The sequence below is a fragment of the Hemitrygon akajei genome, chromosome 25, assembly GCF_048418815.1.
Source record: "Hemitrygon akajei chromosome 25, sHemAka1.3, whole genome shotgun sequence".
Classification (NCBI taxonomy): domain Eukaryota; kingdom Metazoa; phylum Chordata; class Chondrichthyes; order Myliobatiformes; family Dasyatidae; genus Hemitrygon; species Hemitrygon akajei.
In genome coordinates, this window is record NC_133148.1 from 31,251,979 (window position 1) to 31,273,845 (window position 21,867).

General features: G+C 45.9%; 1 protein-coding gene across 2 annotated transcripts in view; it reads right to left on the reverse strand.

Moving 5' to 3' along the window:
• Window positions 1-21,867, reverse strand: part of LOC140716491 (sodium/calcium exchanger 3-like) — a 604,478-nt gene that overhangs the window by 488,228 nt on the left and 94,383 nt on the right. For both annotated transcript variants that reach the window (XM_073029274.1, XM_073029275.1), the window contains exon 2: window positions 12,080-13,912. In XM_073029274.1, the coding sequence (XP_072885375.1) occupies window positions 12,080-13,854 (1,775 nt within the window). In that variant the 5' untranslated portion in view covers window positions 13,855-13,912. The remainder of the gene's footprint in view (window positions 1-12,079; window positions 13,913-21,867) is intronic.

The window sequence follows — 21,867 nt, forward strand, 5'->3', positions numbered from 1 at the left end:
CACTCCCCAGCCTTCTCCCCGTAACCCTAAATACCATGTCCGATCATGCTCTGTCTTAAATATACCTAATGACCTGGCGTCCACAGCTGCCTGTGGCAACAAATTCCATAAATTCACCATCCTCTGGCTAAAAAGATTTCTCCACATCTCTGTTTACAATGGATGCCCCTCTATCCTGAGGCTGTGCCCTCTTGTCCTAGACTCCCCCACCATGGGAAACATCCTTCCCATATCTACTCAGTCTAGGCCTTTCAATACTTGAAAGGTTTCAACGAAATTCCCCCTCATCCTTCTAAATTCCAGTGAGAACAGACCCAGCGCCATATGATAACCCTTTCATTCCCAGAATCATTCTTGCAAAACTCCTTTGAACCCTCTCCAATGCCAGCGCATCTTTTCTTGGATGAGGAGCCCAATACTGGTCACAATACTCAAGGTGAGGCCTCACCAACGCCTTATTAAGCCTCAGCAACACGTCCCTGCTCTCATATTCCAGACCTCTTGTCTTCCTCACCACCAACTCAACCTGCAAGTTAACCCTTTGGGGTACCATTTGAAGCCAGCCTATGTGTTACCATTAGGTTGCCAAAGCACTCTGATGAGTGCATGTGAATATTCGTGCAATTGTGGAAAGATTTGCAGGTACTTCAAGGAGAAGAATCACACTAAAGATGGCGGAGGTTGGGCCCCATATCTAAGAAAGAACACGCAGGCACTGGAGAGGGCCCTGAGCAGATTTATAAGAATGATCCTGGGAGTGAAAGGGTCATGAGGATCAGTTGATGGCTTTGGGCCTGGAGTCTAAACTCACTGGAGTTTAGAAGAATGAGTGAGGTGTCTCATAGAGTCATAGAAAAGTATAGCAGTGAAACAGGCCCTTTGGCCCATCTATTCCGTGCCGAACCATTTAAACTGCCTACACCCATCGACCTACACTGGGACCATAGCCCTCCATGCCCCTACCATCCATGTACCGATCCAAACTTCGCTTAAACAACCTGGATTTATGCTTTGACTTCTGGAGTTGGATTTGAACCTCCAACCAGCTGGCTCAGAGACAAGATATCCAGTGATGAGACAAGAGAAATAGCCTCAACAATCTCTGAATTTATGAATAAATGTTTGTTATAATGCAATTGACCATTTAGGGCGCATGCCTTCTATTTACAGGGACTTTTCCCACTGTTGTGACATGGGACCGTAATGAGGCCATTCAGCCAACTGAGTCTGCTCCACTATTTGACCTTGTCTGACTTACTTTCCTTCTGAACCCTATTCCCCTACCTTCTCGCTGTAACCCTTAATGCCCTTACCACTCAAGAACCTATCAGCCTCCGCTTTAAGCATGCCCAAATGCTTGGCCTCCATAGCCATCCATAGCAATAAATTCCACAGGTTCACCACCCTACGACTAAAGATCCCCCTCATCTCAGCTCTAAGGAGATGTCCCTCCACTCTGAGGATGTGCCCTCTGGTCTAGACTCTCCCTCTACACTGGACAACAAAGATTTTGCTTCCTGAATATCTTTAGGTGTATCTTACAAATTTTGGGCTACTGATCATGAAAATCACCGTGAAATTTCCCTATCATACACCATTTTTTGAAATCACTTATGTTTATTATTTCAATTCATAATTCAAGTCAACTAAAATGTTGCCTACAATGTAAGCTGGAAAGTTTCCTATCTTATCCGAGCATGCTTAGGCAGCGTGGCTGCTGCACGGCAGGACAGGTTTTAGTAATAATTATTGGGTTCAGGGCTGTAAGGATGGAATTTGCTATCACCAGGCACAAAAATTTCTATGAAGGATTTTGATATTTGAGACAGATGCTTCCCAGAATAACCGATGCCAAGATTAAGGAAAGCATTTTTGTTGGTCCATAAATCAAACAGATCATTAATGACAGGCAGTTTGAAGAATTTCTAGTGGGACTGGAGAAAATCACATGGAAGGCACTCAAGGAAGTTGTTGAAATTTTTCTCAGCATCTACACAGCACCAGACTACATGCAGCTGGTTGAAAGCATGCTTCAAGCATATAAAACCATGAAGTGCAACATGTCACCAAAGATTCATTTTCTGCATTCCCATTTAGACTTCTTCCCTGCAAATCTTGGCACTGTCAGTGATGAGCACGGTGAAAGGTTTCACGAGGACATTGCGGTCATGGAGAAAAGATACAAGGGCAACTGGAATCCATCAATGCTGGCGAATTATTGTTGGACACTTAAGCGAGAAGCCTCAGACACTGAGAGTACAAATGAAAATCATTAACAAAATATTTTTAACTTAGTTGAACTACTGCAAAGCATCAGCACCATTATGCTATTAAACACATTATATTCAATAAAAGTTAATTTGTTGTTTCTCCAAATTCTTACGTGATACAAGTAGTCTGAAATTATATTCGTGTTCATCTTCAAGCAGTCTATCATCAACAAATAAAAATTCTGAGGAAACAACACTTTTGAAAAAATTTGTTATCCAGTGCTATCTAAAACATCCTTTCCACATCTACTCTATCCAGGCCTTTCAATATTCGATAAGTTTCAATAAGCGCCCCCCCCCCCCCCCAGCCCATTAGATGGCAGCGCATTCAGTCACAGTGGCATCTCTGGATCCACCAAAGCGAGAATTCTTAATACTTACATCTTTTTCATGATCACAAGACACTGCTGGTTATCAGGAATATCAAGTACTGCAGGACTACCCCAGTGGTGAATTTCTGGATGACAGTGGAGCTCAACTGTGTTCCAGCCTCCTTCAGCCAGCTAGTGAAGGTGTCAAGGGCAGTGCGCAGTCAAATAGACGACTGGCCCGGATGCTTTTGTTGTGATCGCTAGACCCTGCTGGACATTGGTAATGTAGAATACTGTGAGGCCAGTTCAATGGTTTATTAGCGGGACAGCAGTTGTGGCGCAGAGCAGGGCCTTGTTCCTACCTCAGAGTTGCCTGTTGCAGACGCCGAGGAAGGAGACGCTGAAGCCGGCTATGTGCCATTGGTTTCCACACTGGACTTGTGGGCTGGCCCCTCCCATTTGTGCTGCCCTCCAGTATTCGCTCAACAGGATTGTGTTCTTCTTGTAGTAACATGGCTTCAGGCCAACATCCATGCACCATCAATCTCCAGGTCATGACACTTAGGGACTTGGTCTGTACTATTATTATTTTAAATTTTATTTTGGAACTCTATCTTTTTCTGCTACCGTAGTTATATGTCCTACATGCACTGTATGCTGTGGGTGACTGTCGGTTCTGTGTTGTGCACCTTGACCCCAGAGGAACGCTGTTACGCTTGGCTGTATAGCCAAATGCATGCTGCCTGGTACTCAATCGTGCGTATGGTTGAACGACAAACTTGAACTTGAAATCATTCTTCTAAACCTCAGCAAACAGCACTTTATTTTAGGGTGCAGAAAGATATATCAATGTTAATCGTAAGTACTCTGCCCTTGCTCAAGAAAGTCCCAGTTTCCTTAAGTTAGACGTGGGTAAACCCCAGTCCTGGCAGAGTTTGATGATGATTTTATTATTTAAGAATGCATTAAAGTACACAAGGAGCCAATGTAAACATAGAACATAGAATAGTACAGCACATTACAGGCCCTTCGGCCCACAATGTTGTGCTGACCCTCAAACCTTGCCTCACATATAACCCCCCACCTTAAATTCCTCCATATACCTGTCTAGTAGTCTCTTAAATTTCACTAGTGTATCTGCCTCCACCACTGACTCAGGCAGTGCATTCCATGCACCAACCACTCTCTGAGTGAAAAACCTTCCTCTAATATCCCCCTTGAACATCCCTCCCCTTAACTTAAAGCCGTGTCCTCTTGTACTGAGCAGTGGTGCCCTGGGGAAGAGACGCTGGCTGTCCACTCTATCTATTCCTTTTAGTATCTTGTACACCTCTATCATGTTTCCTCTCATCCTCCTTCTCTCCAAAGAGTAAAGCCCTAGCTCCCTTAAATCTCTGATCATAATGCATACTCTCTAAACCAGGCAGCATCCTGGTAAATCTCCTCTGTACTCTTTCCAATGCTTCCACATCCTTCCTATAGTGAGGCAACCAGAACTGGACACAGTACTCCAAGTGTGGCCTAACTAGAGTTTTATAGAGCTGCATCATTACATCGTGTCTCTTAAACTCTATCCCTCGACTTATGAAAGCTAACACCCCATAAGCTTTCTTAACTACCCTATCTACCTGTGAGGCAACTTTCAGGGATCCGTGGACATGTACCCCCAGATCCCTCTGCTCCTCCACACTACCAAGTATCCTGCCATTTACTTTGTACTCTGCCTTGGAGTTTGTCCTTCCAAAGTGTACCACCTCACACTTCTCCAGGTTGAACTCCATCTGCCACTGCTCAGCCCACTTCTGCATCTTATCAATGTCTCTCTGCAATCTTCGACAATCCTCTACACTATCTACAACACCACCAATCTTTGTGTTGTCTGAAAACTTGCCAACCCACCCTTCTACCCTCACATCCAGGTCGTTAATAAAAATCACGAAAAGTAGAGGTCCCAGAACAGATCCTTGTGGGACACCACTAGTCACAACCCTCCAATCTGAATGCACTCCCTCCACCACAACCCTCTGCCTTCTGCAGGAAAACCAATTCTGAATCCACCTGGCCAAACTTCCCTGGATCCCATGCCTTCTGACTTTCTGAATAAGCCTACCATGTGGAACCTTGTCAAATGCCTTACTAAAATCCATGTAGATCACATCCACTGCACTACCCTCATCTATATGCCTGGTCACCTCCTCAAAGAACTCTATCAGGCTTGTTAGGCATGATCTGCCCTTCACAAAGCCATGCTGACTGTCCCTGATCAGACCATGATTCTCTAAATGCCCATAGATCCTATCTCTAAGAATCTTTTCCAACAGCTTTCCCACCACAGACGTAAGGGTCACTGGTCTATAATTACCTGGACTATCTCTACTACCTTTTTTGAACAAAGGGACAACATTCGCCTCCCTCCAATCCTCCAGTACGATTCCTGTGGACAACGAGGACATAAAGATTCTAGCCAGAGGTTCAGCAATCTCTTCCCTCGCCTTGTGGAGCAGCCTGGGGAATATTCTGTCAGGCCGCGGGGACTTATCCGTCCTAAGGTATTTTAACAACTCCAACACCTCCTCTCCCTTAATATCAACATGCTCCAGAACTTCAACCTCACTCTTATTGTCCTCACTGTCATCAAGTTCCCTCTCATTGGTGAATACTGAAGAGAAGTATTCATTGAGGACCTCGTTCACTTCCACAGCCTCCAGGCACATCTTCCCACTTTTATCTCTAATCGGTCCTACCTTTACTCTTGTCATCCTTTTGTTCTTCACATAATTGAAGAATGCCTTGGGGTTTTCCTTCACCCTACTCGCCAAGGCCTTCTTATGACCCCTTCTTGCTCTTCTCAGCCCCTTCTTAAGCTCCTTTCTTGCTACCCTATATTCCTCAATAGACCCATCTGATCCTTGCTTCCTAAACCTCATGTATGCTGCCTTCTTCCACCTGACTAGATTTTCCACTTCACTTGTCACCCATGGTTCCTTCACCCTACCATTCTTTATCTTCCTCACCAGGACAAATTTATCCCTAACATCCTGCAAGATATCCCTAAACATCGACCACATGTCCATAGTATATTTCCCTGCAAAAACATCATTCCAATTCACACCCGCAAGTTCTAGCCTTATAATTTGCCGTTCCCCAATTAAAAATGTTCCTGTCCTCTCTGATTCTATCCTTTTCCATGATAATGCTAAAGGTCAGGGAGCGGTGATCACTGACCCCCAGATGCTCACCCACTGACAGATCTGTGACCTGACCCGGTTCATTACCTAATACTAGATCTAGTATGGCATTCCCCCTAGTCGGCCTGTCAACATACTGTGACAGGAATCCATCCTGGACACACTTAACAAACTCTGCCCCATCTAAACCCTTGGAACTAATCAAGTGCCAATCAATATTAGGGAAGTTAAAGTCACCCGTGATAACAACCCTGTTATTTTTGCACCTTACCAAAATCTGCCTCCCAATCTGCTCCTCGGTATCTCTGCTGCTACCAGGGGGCCTATAGAATACCCCCAGTAGAGTAACTGCTCCCTTCCTGACTCAAAAGAGGATCCTGCTACATCCTGCTAAAAAGACAGTACTTCTCAGTGTTCTCACAAAAGATAGATTCAAACATTGATTGATATTCCTTCGACTTCTAACAAAGTGCTTCTAACTACTAGCCACTAAATGAAATGTACAAATAACTTGAAATCATCTTGAAGACTAATTGCTTAACAATGCAATAATAAGTGATTATTATTACTTATAATTAATATTATAATTAAACAGCTGTGAGCTTACAATCAGCAGTCAGATCTAGTCATGAGAATAAAATAACAAACCATATCAGGAAGGACATAACAGTAAGTGATGTATGAAGCCCCGGACATACCTAACGTCAACAATGGCCATCAGAATGAAACTGTGCTGAGAAAAATGGTGCTGTTGATCCGCAGATCATTAACATGAGTGCCTAATGGCATAAGTGGGTATTGATACAATTGCTTATTGGAAACTGATCGCAGTTGGTTGCGGAATGCTATCCCCAGAAGTGTGCCGTGCCCAGTAAAGGGGAGAGATGTTGCAATGGAGAGAGTGGAAAGAGCTTACAATCCAGAAAAAATCAACAGCATCCACGTTGATCTCGTCTGCAGTGACTTGTTATGGCAAGACAAAAGAATGCGAGTGGGTCTCAATTCTACTGCAAGACCATTCTACGTGTACTTCTCGCCGCCTCAGTAATGCAGCCAGCATACTCAGCACTCTCCCATCAGGCACAAAGTATATATCACCAGGCTCAAGGACCACTTCCAGGGGTTCCCAACCTGGAGTCCACGGACTACACGGTTAATGGAAATAGTCCATGTCATAAAAAAAGGTTGTGAACCCCTTTAAAAGTCTTCAACCAAACTCCCGGACAATAAGTTGGACTCCTATATAACCATACAACCACATAACAATTACAGCACGGAAACAGGCCTTCTCGGCCCTTCTAGTCCATGCTGAATGCTTACTCTCACCTAGTCCCACTGGCCTGGACTCAGCCCATAACCCTCCATTCCTTTCCTGTCCATATACCTATCCAATTTTACTTTAAATGACAATATCAAACCTGCCCCTACCACTTCTACTGGAAACTGGTTCCACACAGCTACCACTCTCTGAGTAAAGAAATTCCCCCTTGTGTTACCCTTAAACTTTTGCCCCTTAGCTCTCAACTCATATCCTCTTGTTTGAATCTCCCCTACTCTCAATGGAAAAAGCCTATCCACGTCAACTCCATCTATCCCTCTCATAATTTTAAATACCTCTATCAAGTCCCCCCTCAACCTTCTACACTCCAAAGAATAAAGACCTACCTTGTTCAACCTTTCCCTGTAACTTAGGTGCTGAAACCCAGGTAGCAGATCCTGTCCTCACAAACTACCTCATTGTGGTCTTACACTTATCATTTACTTGCAATTGCACTGTTTCGATAGACGTTTACACTTTATTCTGGACTATTATAGTTTTACCTTATTCTAGCTCAATGGACTGTGTAATTATTTGATTTGTACGAATAGCGCACAAGACAAGCTTTTCACTGTATCTTGATCCCCATCTTAACTGAATTTTACAGGAGCACTACTGAGAGCATCCTGACTAGCTGCATCTCCATCAGGCATGGAAGCAGTCAAGCATCGGTCCATAAGTTCTTACAAGTGACTGTGAGAACAGCTCAGAGGATCATAGGGGTCTCCCTACCATCTATCTGGGGCATTTCTCAGGAGCACTCCGTAAGCAGGGCCCTTAGTATTAACGAGGATCCCACCCATCCATCCAGCATCATCTTTGACTTTCTACCATCAGGCTGGAGACTCCGAAGCATAAAGACAAGAACGGTCAGGATGGGAAACAGTTTCTTCCCTCGGGCCATTAGGCTTCTGAACTCCCTGCCACATCGCATTTGAAGCACCACTGGTTAATCTCTTCCGTACTTGGCAATATTTAATATTAATGCACTTTAGTTTGTTATTTATGCAAAATTCATCTGTAGATTTTATACTTGCCTTCTTAAGTTATTGTGTGCTATGTATGTTATGTATACTACTGTGCTTTACACCCTGGTTCGGAGAAACGTCTTAATTCTATATACACAATATGGTTATATATGTTATATACATGTATATAGTTAAATAACAATAAACTTGTCTTGACTTGGTACATGTGACATTAATAAACCAACACCAATACATTCAAGGCAGGTTTGAACATTTCAAGAAACATGCAACCATGCATACAATTCACTGTGCGGAAAGTCTACAAGGGCATCCCAGTAAACTCTCCGAATGAAGTGTTTAATGTGAAAAAGGTAGAAGACGAGATCAGGACTGATGCAGAGCCCTGACCTGTGAAAGCAACTACCCCCCTAACCTGCACAGGCTCCCACTGTGTTCCTCTAGTTTTCTGCTCCAGATCACGGCCCCTGCAGTTTCGTATCTCCAATCTACACATTAGGTCTCGTTTTTCTTGGAATTTGCTGAGATAAACATCGCTTTCCTTAGTCTTATCGAATACCACTGTTGCAAGAGTCATTCTGTCGACCAGGGCTTATAGAACACGGAACAGTACAGCACAGGAAGAGGCCATTCGGCCCACAATGTGGTGCTGAACCAACTAAAAAACAAATCGAAAGCACCCAAACACTAATCCCTCCGACCTACCTACACCTTGGCAATGTCCCTCCATCTTCCTTACATCCATGTGCTCATCCAAACATCTCTTAAAAGCCTCTAATGTATTTGCCTCCACCACCATCCCAAGCAGCCGCCACTCTCTAAATAAAAAACTTACCCCTTTGAACCTACCACCCCCACCTCCCCCCCAAACCTTCAGTGTATGGCCTCTGGTATTAGACATGTCAACCCGGGGAAGCAGATATTCCTGCGCACCCAGAGAGGGACCATGGCACGAGACACAGTGGGCAGCTCCCAACCTTTTATTGATGCCATGGACCCCTGCCATTAACCGAGGGGTCTGTGCGCCCCGGGTTGCGAACCCCTGGGGTAGACACCGACAGCAAAAGATGCAGAAGATGGGAAGGAGCTTCTGAAACTTCAAGGTACTTCACCCCCACACCCCCCCCCCACACCAACTCATAAGAGAGGTAATAGCTCCGTAAACAGTATCATCTGTTCACTAACCAAGTAGTGCACAAAATTTATAGAACGGTAACATTTGTTTTTGAGTACCAAGTACCTTAGCGTTTTTTTTTTAATTGCTAAAAATTTCATGGCTTGCAACAACTGGCCTTTTCTTAATACTAGCAGCACTTGCATGGAATCAGGAGGGAGTTGGAGTGAGGCCTCCGTCAGCCAAGGTCAGCCATGGATGATGCGCTCTAACTGTCCAGATATGCAAGCCAGGGCAGTACAATATGAAGAGCAAGCTGTTGTCCACGTAGCAAGATCCCCCTCCCCACACAGCTGACGAACCCAAAGGAACGGCAGAGACCGATACAGTTTGGCACCAGCGGTGTCACAGGAGTTGCCAGTCAGCGTTGAGGTTGACTTAGGACCTCCTGAGGGACTCCAGCGCCAGATTTTTCCCTCGGGGTTTACTCCTGAAGCCTACCCCCCCCCCCCCCCCCATGTGGCGGTATAACCACGAGGCAACGCAGTTTGAGATCAAAGTTTTCCTTCTCCTGAATGAGCTGCCAACCACGGCTGACGAGCCCCATCAGCCCAAAGGGACTGGTTTTAAGGCGCCAGTAACCCATCTTTGCCCCTTCTCCTGTCAGTAGAAATTGTTCTGCTGGGCTTAGTGGCCAAGCTAAACGTGAAGGCCGGGAGCTGGACTTAGTTGTCAAAGGCTATTTGAGGTACACGCCGTTGGGAGCATTTAATAGGTAGAGAGAGCTTGTCCCCATTACCCTCCCCCCCCCCACCAGCTATAAACAACCTTAAGGAGAGCTGGAGTTCCATTTCACAGAGCAACACACGCAAAATGCTGGAGGAACTCATCACACCAGTCAGTATTTATGGAAAGGAATAAACAGTTGACATTATGGGCCAAGACCCTTCATCAGGACTGGAAGGGAAGGGGAGATGTCAGAATAAGAAGGTGGGGAGAGGGAAGGAAGTAGTAAAAGGTAGTCGGCCGAAATGTCAACAGTTTACTCTTTTGTACAGGTCCTGCCTGACCTGCTGAGTTCCTCCAGCATTTTGTGTGTATTACCTTGGACTTCCAGCAGATTTTCTCCTGTGTGGATACTACCGTTTCTCAGAACTGCTTGCCTTTTGAACGCCACCATAAAGTTCCAAGACATAACAGCAAAAATAACAGCTTATTTTCTATACAGAGATGATAGCTAAGAATACCTTTATTAATAGAAGCCAGCAAGGTTCTACACCATTCCCTATATAAACTCTTCAGTGTTCAGGTTTTTAAATGGAAAGCAGAACATTCTGGAATCTGCAGAGTTTCATATGGCCCATTACCAATTATGCAAGTCAATCTCTGCCACAAGTAGGTGTGGAGGATGAATATACCAATACAAGATCCACAAGCAATGATGGCAAGATGCACCCATTCAGTCTACATTGCCAGAGCGTACCACAGAAACGTAATTGTACCACAGTGACAGCAGTTCACCATTAATCCCGTGAATTTACTTCAACGTCTTCGCATCCTTTTCACGTAAGAACAACAACTACCTCCTCGGAAACAGAATTTACTTTACTTTGTTGCCACCAAACAATTGATACTAGAGCATACAATCATCACAGCGATATTTGATTCTGCGCTTCACGCTCCCTGAAGTACAATTTAAATTATAAATCATAATTAGAAAATAGAAAAGGGAAAGTAAGGTAGTGCAAGTCAGGTCCGGGTATTTGGAAGGATATTTGGAAATAATTTGGAAACATTCGGGAAATAATCCATCTTTAGACCTTAACCAAAAACCTTCCCCTTTGACAGGTGTCGACCGACAATGACGCGAGGAGCCAATATGGGAACTACTGCATTTAGTTCCTCCACAAAGATTTTCAGTTGTTTGAGCATCCCCCAGAAAAAGCACAAGGTAGGATTTACCGACACCAAATGCATTGGAAACTTACTTCCCCTCCACCAATATCTTTAAGAGTCACCACAGGTGTAAGCACGGTCAGCTTGATGTACTCCACATCTAAATTTCATTCCCCCTGCAAGATCGCCTGCCACGTTCTCTAATATCCAACAAAAAAACTTCAGTTACTATTCATAGTTCCAACTCTTCCAAGGAGACACCCAAATGTTCTGCCACCTCTTTGTGTACAGTAGTCAACGGCTTTCCCTCTGCAAAAGAGTGAATGGAAAGTAGGGAGGTGTAGCCTCTGTGACCCCAGTTGATTTTAAATGGGAAGGATTATTTTAATGCTTTTCCTTCAGCAGGATAGAGGCCTTACACTGTTACTGGAATGCAAAGAGCAACGGGACATCAAAGCAACCCCATCCTCTGACGGTCAGACTAATTAAAATTGCCTTTATTAACACAGGCAGTGAGAGGGCAGGGAATGCTAAATGAACTCTGAAGATCTAACCCATTTTCAGTATGCTGTTGGCATCGAGAGGGAGCTGCGTTACACGAGAACGGAAAGCAAGCGACGGCTGTGAGAGGAGACACTCAACAACGGAAAGAGCCGAGCGTCAACCGCAGCCACCACTTGCTCCTGGACACACTGCCCCGGGATATGTGGATCCTTGATCGGCCTCCACCAACCCACCAACAGACAATCCCTTCGGAAAACATCACACGCGTCTCAAGTGTTTGCTCTGCCAGGTATCTAAAGAGGCTGTGGACATGCAACTCAAAAGAAATCTATAGAAATATACAAGGCTTCACACACATGGAATACCAGCATTATTAACAGTGTCCATTCCAACAGTGAACGATTCATCCAATTACTCATACTTTGGAACATTGCTCCACTTCCTTTTTGCAGTGGTTTATAAAACAATGAGCGCTAAGCATTTTGTACTTACACCGTCTCGTCGTTCAAGAATTGCAGTTCCCCGTAGGCATCCTCATAGTCCACTCCACCTCCCCGGGCCGTGCCTTCCACCGTGCGGTACGGTATGATGACCGTCCCTCGGGCTCCAGATGTCCTCAGGACCTTCACCTCCATCATGCCAACGCTCTCGCTGACGTGGTAGACCTTGTCTTCAAAGGTGAAGATGCCCGCGTGGTCATCGTCCAGGATCGTCACCGTGGCGGTCAAGGGTGAGACGAGGCGGCCCTTGGGAAAGCTGTTCGAATCGGAGTCAAACATGCCCTCAGCGTCACCGCTTCTGAGATTCCCCAGGCGGACAAAGAAATGCTCATCCTCCTCAAATATGTCGTCGTCAATGATGCCCACCGTGATTTCCTTTGTAGTTTCCCCTGGCTTGAAGATCAAGGTGCCTTCACTGTATTCATAGTCCGAGCCAGCGTTGGCTGAGCCATCTTCCGTCCGGTAGTCTACATAAAAGGTACTGTTCTGCTCCCCACCTCTACACACCACGGTGAGAGTGACGAGCCCACAGTTCTCCAGGCACTGGTAGTTGGCCGGTTCGAAGCAGATCTTGCTGCACAGGTCTTCGTCGGGCTCCGACTTCCCCTCGTTGAGGTTGGTTGTCTTCTTGGCGTGATCGGCTGCGTGCTTCTTCAAGATGTTGCCCGCGCCAGTCATCATCCTGGTAGCTTGAATGCGGTAGAAGGCTCTGCTCTTCTGTTGGTGGAGCAAGGCGTAGTAGTTGGCCATCTCGACCAGTTGTTCCAGCTCTCGATCCGGGTACTTCTGCTTGAGGTCTTTAAGGATCCGAATGGCTTCCTTTCGACTTTCATCTAGGTCCTTGGCTTCCAGAGTGATCACGGTTCCGTCAGGGAGAACACCGTCTCCGTGTTCTAGAATCATTTTGCCGTCCATCTCGATCCCTTTGGGAAGCTCCCCTTCGGTCTCGATAATAATTCCCCTGCGTTTGTCCGCACGGTACCTTTTGTAGACGTACTTATAGAAGAGCAGCCTCTTGTCAGCGATCCAGGCGAAGACCACGCAAACTGGGAAGAAGAGGAGAGTCAGTAACGCCTCCCAAACCTGGACCACGCCTGGGGATAAAACCGCTAGGATCAGGTACAACCAGATGTAGGCAAAGATGCTCCAGGAAGCAGTGACAAAGAAGACCCGCAGGTGTTTGACTCTCCGAACTTCACCATCAGGGATACAGTTAACACACACAGCTATGATGATAAACATATTGAATGCTGCGCTGCCAACAATGGTGCCAGGTCCCAGTTCTCCCGCCAAAAAGCCGTGCCCGCACACTTCGATAACCGACATTAGGATCTCTGGGGCTGAGGAGCCCAAAGCCATCAGTGTCAAGTTGGACACAGTCTCATTCCAGATTCGAACTGTGGCTATGCTGGTCTCCCCATTGGGTTTGGTGATGGTAATCTCTTTCTCCTGTGAAGTGATGACCTCAATGGAAGCCATGAAGCGGTCGGCTATGATGGAGACGCCAAGGAACATGTACATCATCGCAACAAAGTAGACAATGGCCCTGGCGACTTTGTCTCCTAGGGACGGATTTTGTGGGTACCATATTGGCAGTATGATTCCACGGTCACATTGGAAGGACCCAAAACATGAGAGGTTGTAAGGAACATCAGGATCTTGAGTGCTGGACGCTTCTGCCTCCCAGAGGATCATCATGAATAAAGTGATCTGGACTCCAGTGCCCATGAGAGGGGACAAGAAGGGCCTCCACTCCAACCTGGCCATTGGCACAGTTTTCTGTCGGAGGAAACACAGATTTCAAGGTCTCCCAATCTTTGGATATCTGGAACGGCAAAGATTAAAAAATATACATATATTAATACTGTTGCACTTCATGAGGCACTGATAGTTGAAATACTTGCAATTTACTTAAATCAGACAAAGACCTGATCTGACTGTAATCGCTCCAGAAATTAATTTGAAGGATCTGTTACTTTGCAATGAAGTTTCTTACATAACATTAATTCCAATGTTTAAATGCAGGATTGTTTGATGTCACATCATTTGTGTAGTAATAATGAGTTTAAACAGTTTTACAGAGAAAATTCAAATCCTCACTTCAAACCAAACAAAGTACACCAGAATGGTTCTATGCCCCGGAAGAAACTTCATATTTACCCCCAGTGGTTTACTAACTTACAGAAATAAATTGTGATAGTCTCTTTATTTCTGGAGATATTTTAAACCAGCTGAGTCATTTCCTAGCCCTGCAGAGCTTTGAGACTGTTATCACTAATGAGACCAGCATATATATTGCAAGCTTAATCAGAAACAAAATTTATTTAGTATCCTTCTCATCCACAAAGAATCCACAAGTCCTCTGCACTCAGTTTCTACCCTGTTACTTCCGGTAAGATGGCGGCACACTTGGACACAGTGGCCACTCCAGGTCCAATCGAAGGTGTAATTGTTTGTCCTTTACACCGTTTCTACAATCGTTAGTCTAAGGCCTCCATTGGTCAAGGCTGAACATGGATGTTGTGTCCTAGCTGTTTAGAAACGCAAGCCAGGGCTGTACAATATGGAGATCAAGCTGTTGCCCATGTAGCAAAATCCCCCTCTCCATGCAACTGGTGAACCCAAAGGAACGACAGAGACAGAGCCAGAGCAACATCACAGGAGTTGCCGGTCAGCTTTGAACTCAACGTAGGGCCTCCTTTAGGGAGTTCAGCTCCGGATTTTTCCCTCAGGGTTTACTCCCGAAGCCTTCCCCATGAGCGGGTACAGCCCCAAGGGACCAGAGGTTTGAGATCAGAGTTTTCCTTCCCCTAGATGAGCCGCCAATCACAGCTGACAAGGCCCATCTGCCCAAAGCAACTGGTTTTAAGGCATCAGTAACCCACCTTTGCCCTTTTCCCTGCCAGGCTCAGTAGCTGAGCTACAAACGAAGGCCAGGAGCTGTACTTGGTCGTCGGAGGATATTTGAGGTGCATGCCATTGGGAGCATCTAAAAGTTAGTGGGAGCTTGGCCCCATTACCATCCCCACTTTGCCAACCGTAATGGTCATAGGACACTCCTGGATACTAAGAACATCGAGTACTGCAGGTGTACCCCATCAGCAGGTTCTTTGATAGTGATGGAGCTGGACTTATTGCATACCGTTGTGGCGCCAAGGTGGTACGCGGTGCGAGTGACTGTCTAGGACATTTTTACTGGGGTGGCAGGACCCTGTTGGGCATTGGGAATGTAGAATACCGCCAAGTCTGGTTCTTGGTGAGACCTACAGCGTGGGAGCTGTGTTGCCTCAGCTATGATGAGGACTAGGCCCTCGTGCCGCGGGGACGCCTGCTGCATCCACCCAGAGGAGAAACCAGTGGCGGCATGAGAGACAGGAAGCCTCTGTGGATGCACTGGAATCGGTACCAGGCTGGGGGCCGGCCCCCCAATCGGTGTTCACTCATTCAAAGAACAGGCCGACCTACCATCAATCTACAAACCATGCCACTCAAGGTCTCGAGCTGGATACTTTCTTCTTCGTTACTGCTTTTCTGCTACCCTAACCATTGCGCTGTGTGCTGTGCGCTGTCAGCAGCGCATTTTGCACCTTGGCCCCAGAGGAACACAGTTTCATTTGGCTATATCCATGTACGGTTAAATGATAATTAAAACTGAACTTTTGAACTGTAGTAACATAACTGCTAATCATCAGGCTATCATTCCAACAGTAATTAAATGACCAAATGTTAGTTTGGTTTATGTTTGCCAGACGTCAGAAGAACTCCCTCGGTTCTTCTTCAAAAGAGTACCACCAGCTCAAACTTGCTGACAATGAGAAGCTTGGACTATCCAAAGAATGTCATCTGTGCATTGTACTAGCCTGATCTATGCACTTTCATTCTTTGAAGTCAGCCTTGAGATATAACTTTTTAATCTCGAAGCAAATATCCAATCATATTCTATTGAAGGGATCCTGAACGCCTGGACAGCAAAGATGCGAAAGTCAAGACGCTCTTCGTTGACGACAGCTCAGCATTCAATACTATCATCCCCTCAAAGCTGATCAATAAGTTTCAAGAACTTGGCCTCAATACCTCCTTGTGCAACTGGACCCTCGATTTCTTCACTTGCAGACCCCGGTCAGTTTGGATTGGCAACAACACCTCCGCCACGTTCACCACCAGCAGAGGTGCACCACAAAGCTGTGTGGTTAGCTCCACCGCACCCCCGCCACCACTCTACATTCATGACTGTGAGGTTAAGCACAGCTCCAATGCCATATTTTTAAAATGCTGATGACACCACTGTTGTTGGCCGAACCAAAGGTGGTGACAAATCAATATATAGGATGGAGATTGAAAAACTGGCTGAGTGGTGCCACAACAACCACCTCACTCAACGTCAGCAAGATGAAGACGCTGATTATTGACTTCAGAGTGCAGAAAACCAGAGGTCCATGAACCAGTTCTCTTTGGGGGTCCGGAGTTGGAGAGGGCCAGCAACTTTAAATTGCTCGGTGTTATCAATTCAGAGCATCTGTCCTGCACCCAGCACACAAGTACCATCACGAAGAAAGCAAGCACCACCTCTGCATTCTTAGAAGTGTGCGAAGATTTGGCATGTCATCTAAATATTTGATGAACTTCTGCAGGTGTGTGGTGGGGAGTATATTGACTGGTTGCATCAAGGCCTGGTGCGGAAACACCAATTCCCTTGAATGCGAAACGCAGAGGACACGCCCCAGTCCGTTATGGGTAAAGCCCTCCCCACCATTGAGCACAGCTACACGGAGCGTTGTCGCAAGAAAGCATCATCCGTCATGAGGGGCCTCCAGCCTAAAGGCCCTGCTCTCTTCTCACGGCTGCCATTGGGAAGAGATACAGGAGCCTCAGTACCCACACCACCAGGTTCAAGAACAATTACTACCCCTCAATCATCAGGCTCTTGAAACAAAAGGGATAACTTCATTCGTCCCATCACTGACTGTACCCACAACCTACAGGCTCACTTTCAAGGACTCATCCCATGCTCTTGATTTTTTTTTTAATTTAATTATTATTATTTTTCATTTGTATTTGCCTGAAAACTGGGATTCAAGGAAGAACGTGCTGGTATTGGAGAGGGTTCACGAGAGTGATCTTGGGAATGAAAAAGTTAATCTTTGATGAGCATTTGATGGCTCAGAGCCTGTACTCGCTGGAGTCTAGAAGAATGAGGGGAGATCTCATTACAACCTATCGAATATTGAAAGGCCTAGATAGAGTGGACATAGAGAGGATGCTTCCTACAGTGGAGGAGTCCAGGACAAGAGGGCATAGCCTCAGAATACAAGGACGTCCCTTTTAAACAGAGATGAGGAAGAATTTCTTCAGACAGAGGGTGATGAATCTGTGCAATTCATTGCCATAGACACGTGTGGAGGCCAAAACACTGGGTATATTTAAAGCGGAGGTTGATAGGATCTTGAATGGTAAGGGTGTCAATGGTTATGAGGAGAAGGCAGGAGAATGGGGTTGAGAGGGGATAATAAATCAGCCATGATGGAATGGTGGAGTAGACTCAATGGGCTGAATAGCCTAATTCTGCTCTTATGATCTTATGGTCTTATGATCTAAGCTTGCCAGGATGTTGCTCTGTTGTTACAGAGTGGATCTAGGGAGGATGTTTCCTAGGGTGGGACAGTCTAAGACCAGAGGACACAGCCTCAGAACAGAGGGGTGTCTTTTTAGAACAGAGATGAGGAGGAATTTCTTTAGCAAGAGATTGGTGAATCTGTGGAATTCTTTGCCACAGGCAGGTGTGGAAACCAAGTCTTTTGGTATACTTAAGGCAGAAGTTGATAGATTCTTGATTGGTCAGGACTTGAAGGGATACGGGGAGACGGCAGGAGATCGGGGCTGAGAGGGAAAATGGACCAGCCATGATGAAATGGTGGAGCGGACTCGATGGGCCGAACGGCCTAATTCTGCTCCAATGTCTTATGGTTTTATGGTCTATACTTTCATCCAGTTGAGCAGCATCCGAGAGCGGTAAAGGAATTGGCAACATTTCGAGTTAAAGCCCTGCATCAGAAGATAAGAGTTAAGGTTCAAAGTTGGAGGTTGAGAGGAAATCCGATGGGGACGTTTATCACACACAAGGAGGAATCGCTCCCATTTCTTATGGCCTTAGAAATCTTAATTACCGACAGCTCTTCCTGATCAAACCTTGATCGGCCAAGAAGGCCTTCGCTGAGTAAGTGAACAACGGCCTTTTACGTTTGTCAGTTTTCAGTGCAAAATGATGACCCTTTACAAAGGCAGAGTATGGCCTTTACACAGAGTGGTTTCGAGTCAACCACGTTTGTGTGGGTCTGGAGTCACGTATAGCCCAGACCAGGTCAGGATGGAGGCTTCTTCCCGAAGGCACACGGACCCATTCATGTCTCAGCAACGTCCCTGCAGCTTTGTGAACCCCCCCCCCCCACCCCCCACGGCTGACGCCAGATTCCATTTCTGGATTTATGCGGCTTGCTAAATTAAATTCCCCGACTGGTGTGCTGGGACGAGCTCGTGTCTCCGGATAACTTTGAATTAATTAAGCTGGCTCTGGATTATAAACACAATAACATAATTATTCTGTTGGACCATCATTTAGCGTGCTTCAGTTTAAAAAAATCTGCATTAATGCAGTGTATTTTACAACCTTATTTATAAAGCATTGTCCAGGCAAAAAAAAATAAACTTTTGAAGCCCTCTTACTGTAACATGGGGAAATTCAGCAGTTAAAAAACATTCAAGGAAATAAGGCAAAGCCAGTATTAGACATAAAATGCTGGAGGAACTCAGCAGGTCAGGCAGCGTTTATGGGAATAAACAAACAGTTGACGTTTCAAGGCAAGACCCTTATCCAGGACTGAAAAGGAAGGGGGAAGATCCAGAATAAAAAGGTGGGGGGGTGGGGGAAAGGAGGATAGATGGAAGGTGATGGGCGAAGCCAGGTGGGTTGGAAAGATAAAGGGCTGGAGTGGAAGGATCTGATAGGAGAGGAGAGTGGGCCGGAGGAGAAAGGGAAGGAGGAAGGGCATGGTGGAGGAGGGGTAAGAGGCCATGGTGGGGAATAGAAGAAGCGGGGAGGGGAAATGGTTTTAACGGAAGGAGAGGTCGATATTCGTGCCATCAGGTTGGAGGCAACCCAGGCAGAACACGTTGCTCCTCCACTCTGAGGGTGGCCTCGTTGCGGCACAAGAAGAGGCCACGGACCCACACGGGAATCGGAATTAAAACATACGGCCACCGGGAAGTTCCACTTCGGACGGGTGGAGCAGAGGAGCTCGACAAAGTGGGCCCCCCCCCCCCACCCAGTTTATGACAGGTCTCACCAATGCGGAGGAGGCCACATCAGGAGCACCGAATACAATAGGAACCCCAGCAGACTTGCAGGCGGGGGGGCTACCTCACCGAGAAAAGCAGTTCCAAGCCCTGAATGAAGGTGAGGGAGGAGGATGTTATGGGCCAGGATCCTCCATCGGGTCCTAATGAAAGGGCCTTGGCCCAAAACGGCGACTGTTTGTTCCTTTCCATAGGTGGCTGCCTGAACAGCTGAGTTCCTCCAGCATTTTGTGTGGGTTGATCTGGATTTCCAGCGTCTGCAGAACCTCTTGTGTTGACGTCAGTATCATTCCGTGAATGAAAAGCCATGTTCAATCTCTTTGATGGATTTCTTTGGAGAAGTAATATGTGAAATGGTTAAGAGGGAACAAACAGATGTGATGTAGTTAGGTTTCCAGAGGCGTTTGATGAGATACTGAATTCTGAATCAGAATCAGAGTTAATGTCACCGGCATATGTCCTGAAATTTGTAAGCGATGAGATGCCCCCAGCTTCTGTGCTTCAGTGTGTGAACTTTGCAGCAATTCACCCCACAAGTACAATTAACCTGGTCCCTCAACACCAGCTCCATAGCAAAGAAAGCCCAGCAGCGTCTCTACTTCCTGCGAAGGCTGAGTAAAGTCCATCTCCCACCCCCCCAATCCTCATCACATTCTACGGGGGTTGTATTGAGAGCATCCTGAGCAGCTGCATCACTGCCTGGTTCGGAAATTGCACCATCTCGGATCGCAAGACCCTGCAGCAGATAGTGAGATCAGCTGAGAAGATCATCGGGGTCTCTCTTCCCGCCATCACGGACATTTACACTACACGCTGCATCCACAGAGCAAACAGCGTTATGAAGGACCCCTCACACTCCTCATACAAACTCTTCTCCCTCCTGCCATCTGGGAAGAGGCACCGAAGCATTCAGGCTCTCACGACCAGACTATGTAACAGTTTCTTCCCCCAAGCCATCACATTCCTCAATACCCAGAGCCTGGACTGACACCAACTTACTGCCCTCTTCTGTGCCTATTGTCTTGTTTATTATTGTTTAGGACTGTTTCGTGCACTTTATGCAGTCCTGGGTAGTCTGTAATCTAGTGTAGTTTTCTTTTCTGTGTTGTTTTCACGTAGTTCAGTCTAGTTTTTGTACTGTTTCACGTAGCACCATGGTCCTGAAAAACGTTGTCTCGTTTTTAATGTGTACTGTACCAGCAATTATAGTTGAAATGACAATAAAAAGTGATTTGACTTGACTTGACTTGAACTGAAATACTGAGGCTTTGGGTCTACTCTGGGCTACTCCAGGGATTTGGATCTAAGTTCTCAATTTGGTTCGGAATGCTGTCGTTAGTTGCTTCTGTTGTTTGCATGATTTGTTTTTTTCTCTCTTTCTCTGTGCGCACTGGGGGTTGGTCTTTATTTTTTATAATTGGTTCTGGTTCCTTGCTTTGCAACTGCCTGTAAGCAAATAAATCTCAAGGCTGTATAATTTATACCTTCTTTGATAATAAACGTACTTTGAATCTTTGAGCTTTGCAGCAGCTGTAGAACATGACAATACAGAAAGAAACTGAATTACAAGTATATATACGCATATCAGATAAATGAAATAAGTAGTGAGAAAACAGAGATAAAAACTTCCTCATGAAATGGGACAGTGATCATAGTCCATTCAGAAATCAGTTGGCAGACAGGAAAAAACTGTTCCTGAATTATTGAGAGTGTGCCTTCAGGCTCCTGCACCTCCTCCCTGATGGCAGCAGTGAGAAGAGGGCATGTTCTGGGGCGGTGGGGGTCCTTAATGATGGACGCTGCCTTTCTGAGGCATCACTCATTGAAGATGGCCTGGATACTACGGAGGCTAGTGTCCATGGTGGAGCTGACTGGATTTACAAATCTCCGCAGCTTACTTAGATGTCGATCCTGTGCAGTAGCCGCACCCTCCCCCCCCCACACCAGACGGTGATGCAGCCAGTTAGAATGCTCTCACGGTAAATCTGTAGGAATTTGCAAATGTTTTAACTGCGGGAAATAAAAGCCCGTCGTGGCAACAAACTTTCCAGGAGACTGAGACAAAGCATAGCTGGCAAAGTCTAACAACGATGGAACCAGTGCTAGGACAACTTATTTAAAACCGATCTTAATGATATCGGACAAAGGAAGCAAAAGTATGGTTGTTAAATATGCGATTGACACAGCGACAGGTTGGAAAGTAAGTTGCGAAAATGACACAGGGAGAGTTACAGAGTGGTTAAGTGGGTGTGAGAAGATCTAGCAGACTGAGATTTATTTAGAATCAGAATCAGGATTAATAGAACACTGGCAGTACAGAACAGGAACAGGCCATTCAGCCCACAGTGTTGTGCCGAACCAGCTAAAAAAAAAGTCAAAAACACCCAAACACTATTCCCTCCAACATACACCATGTCCATATCCCTCCAT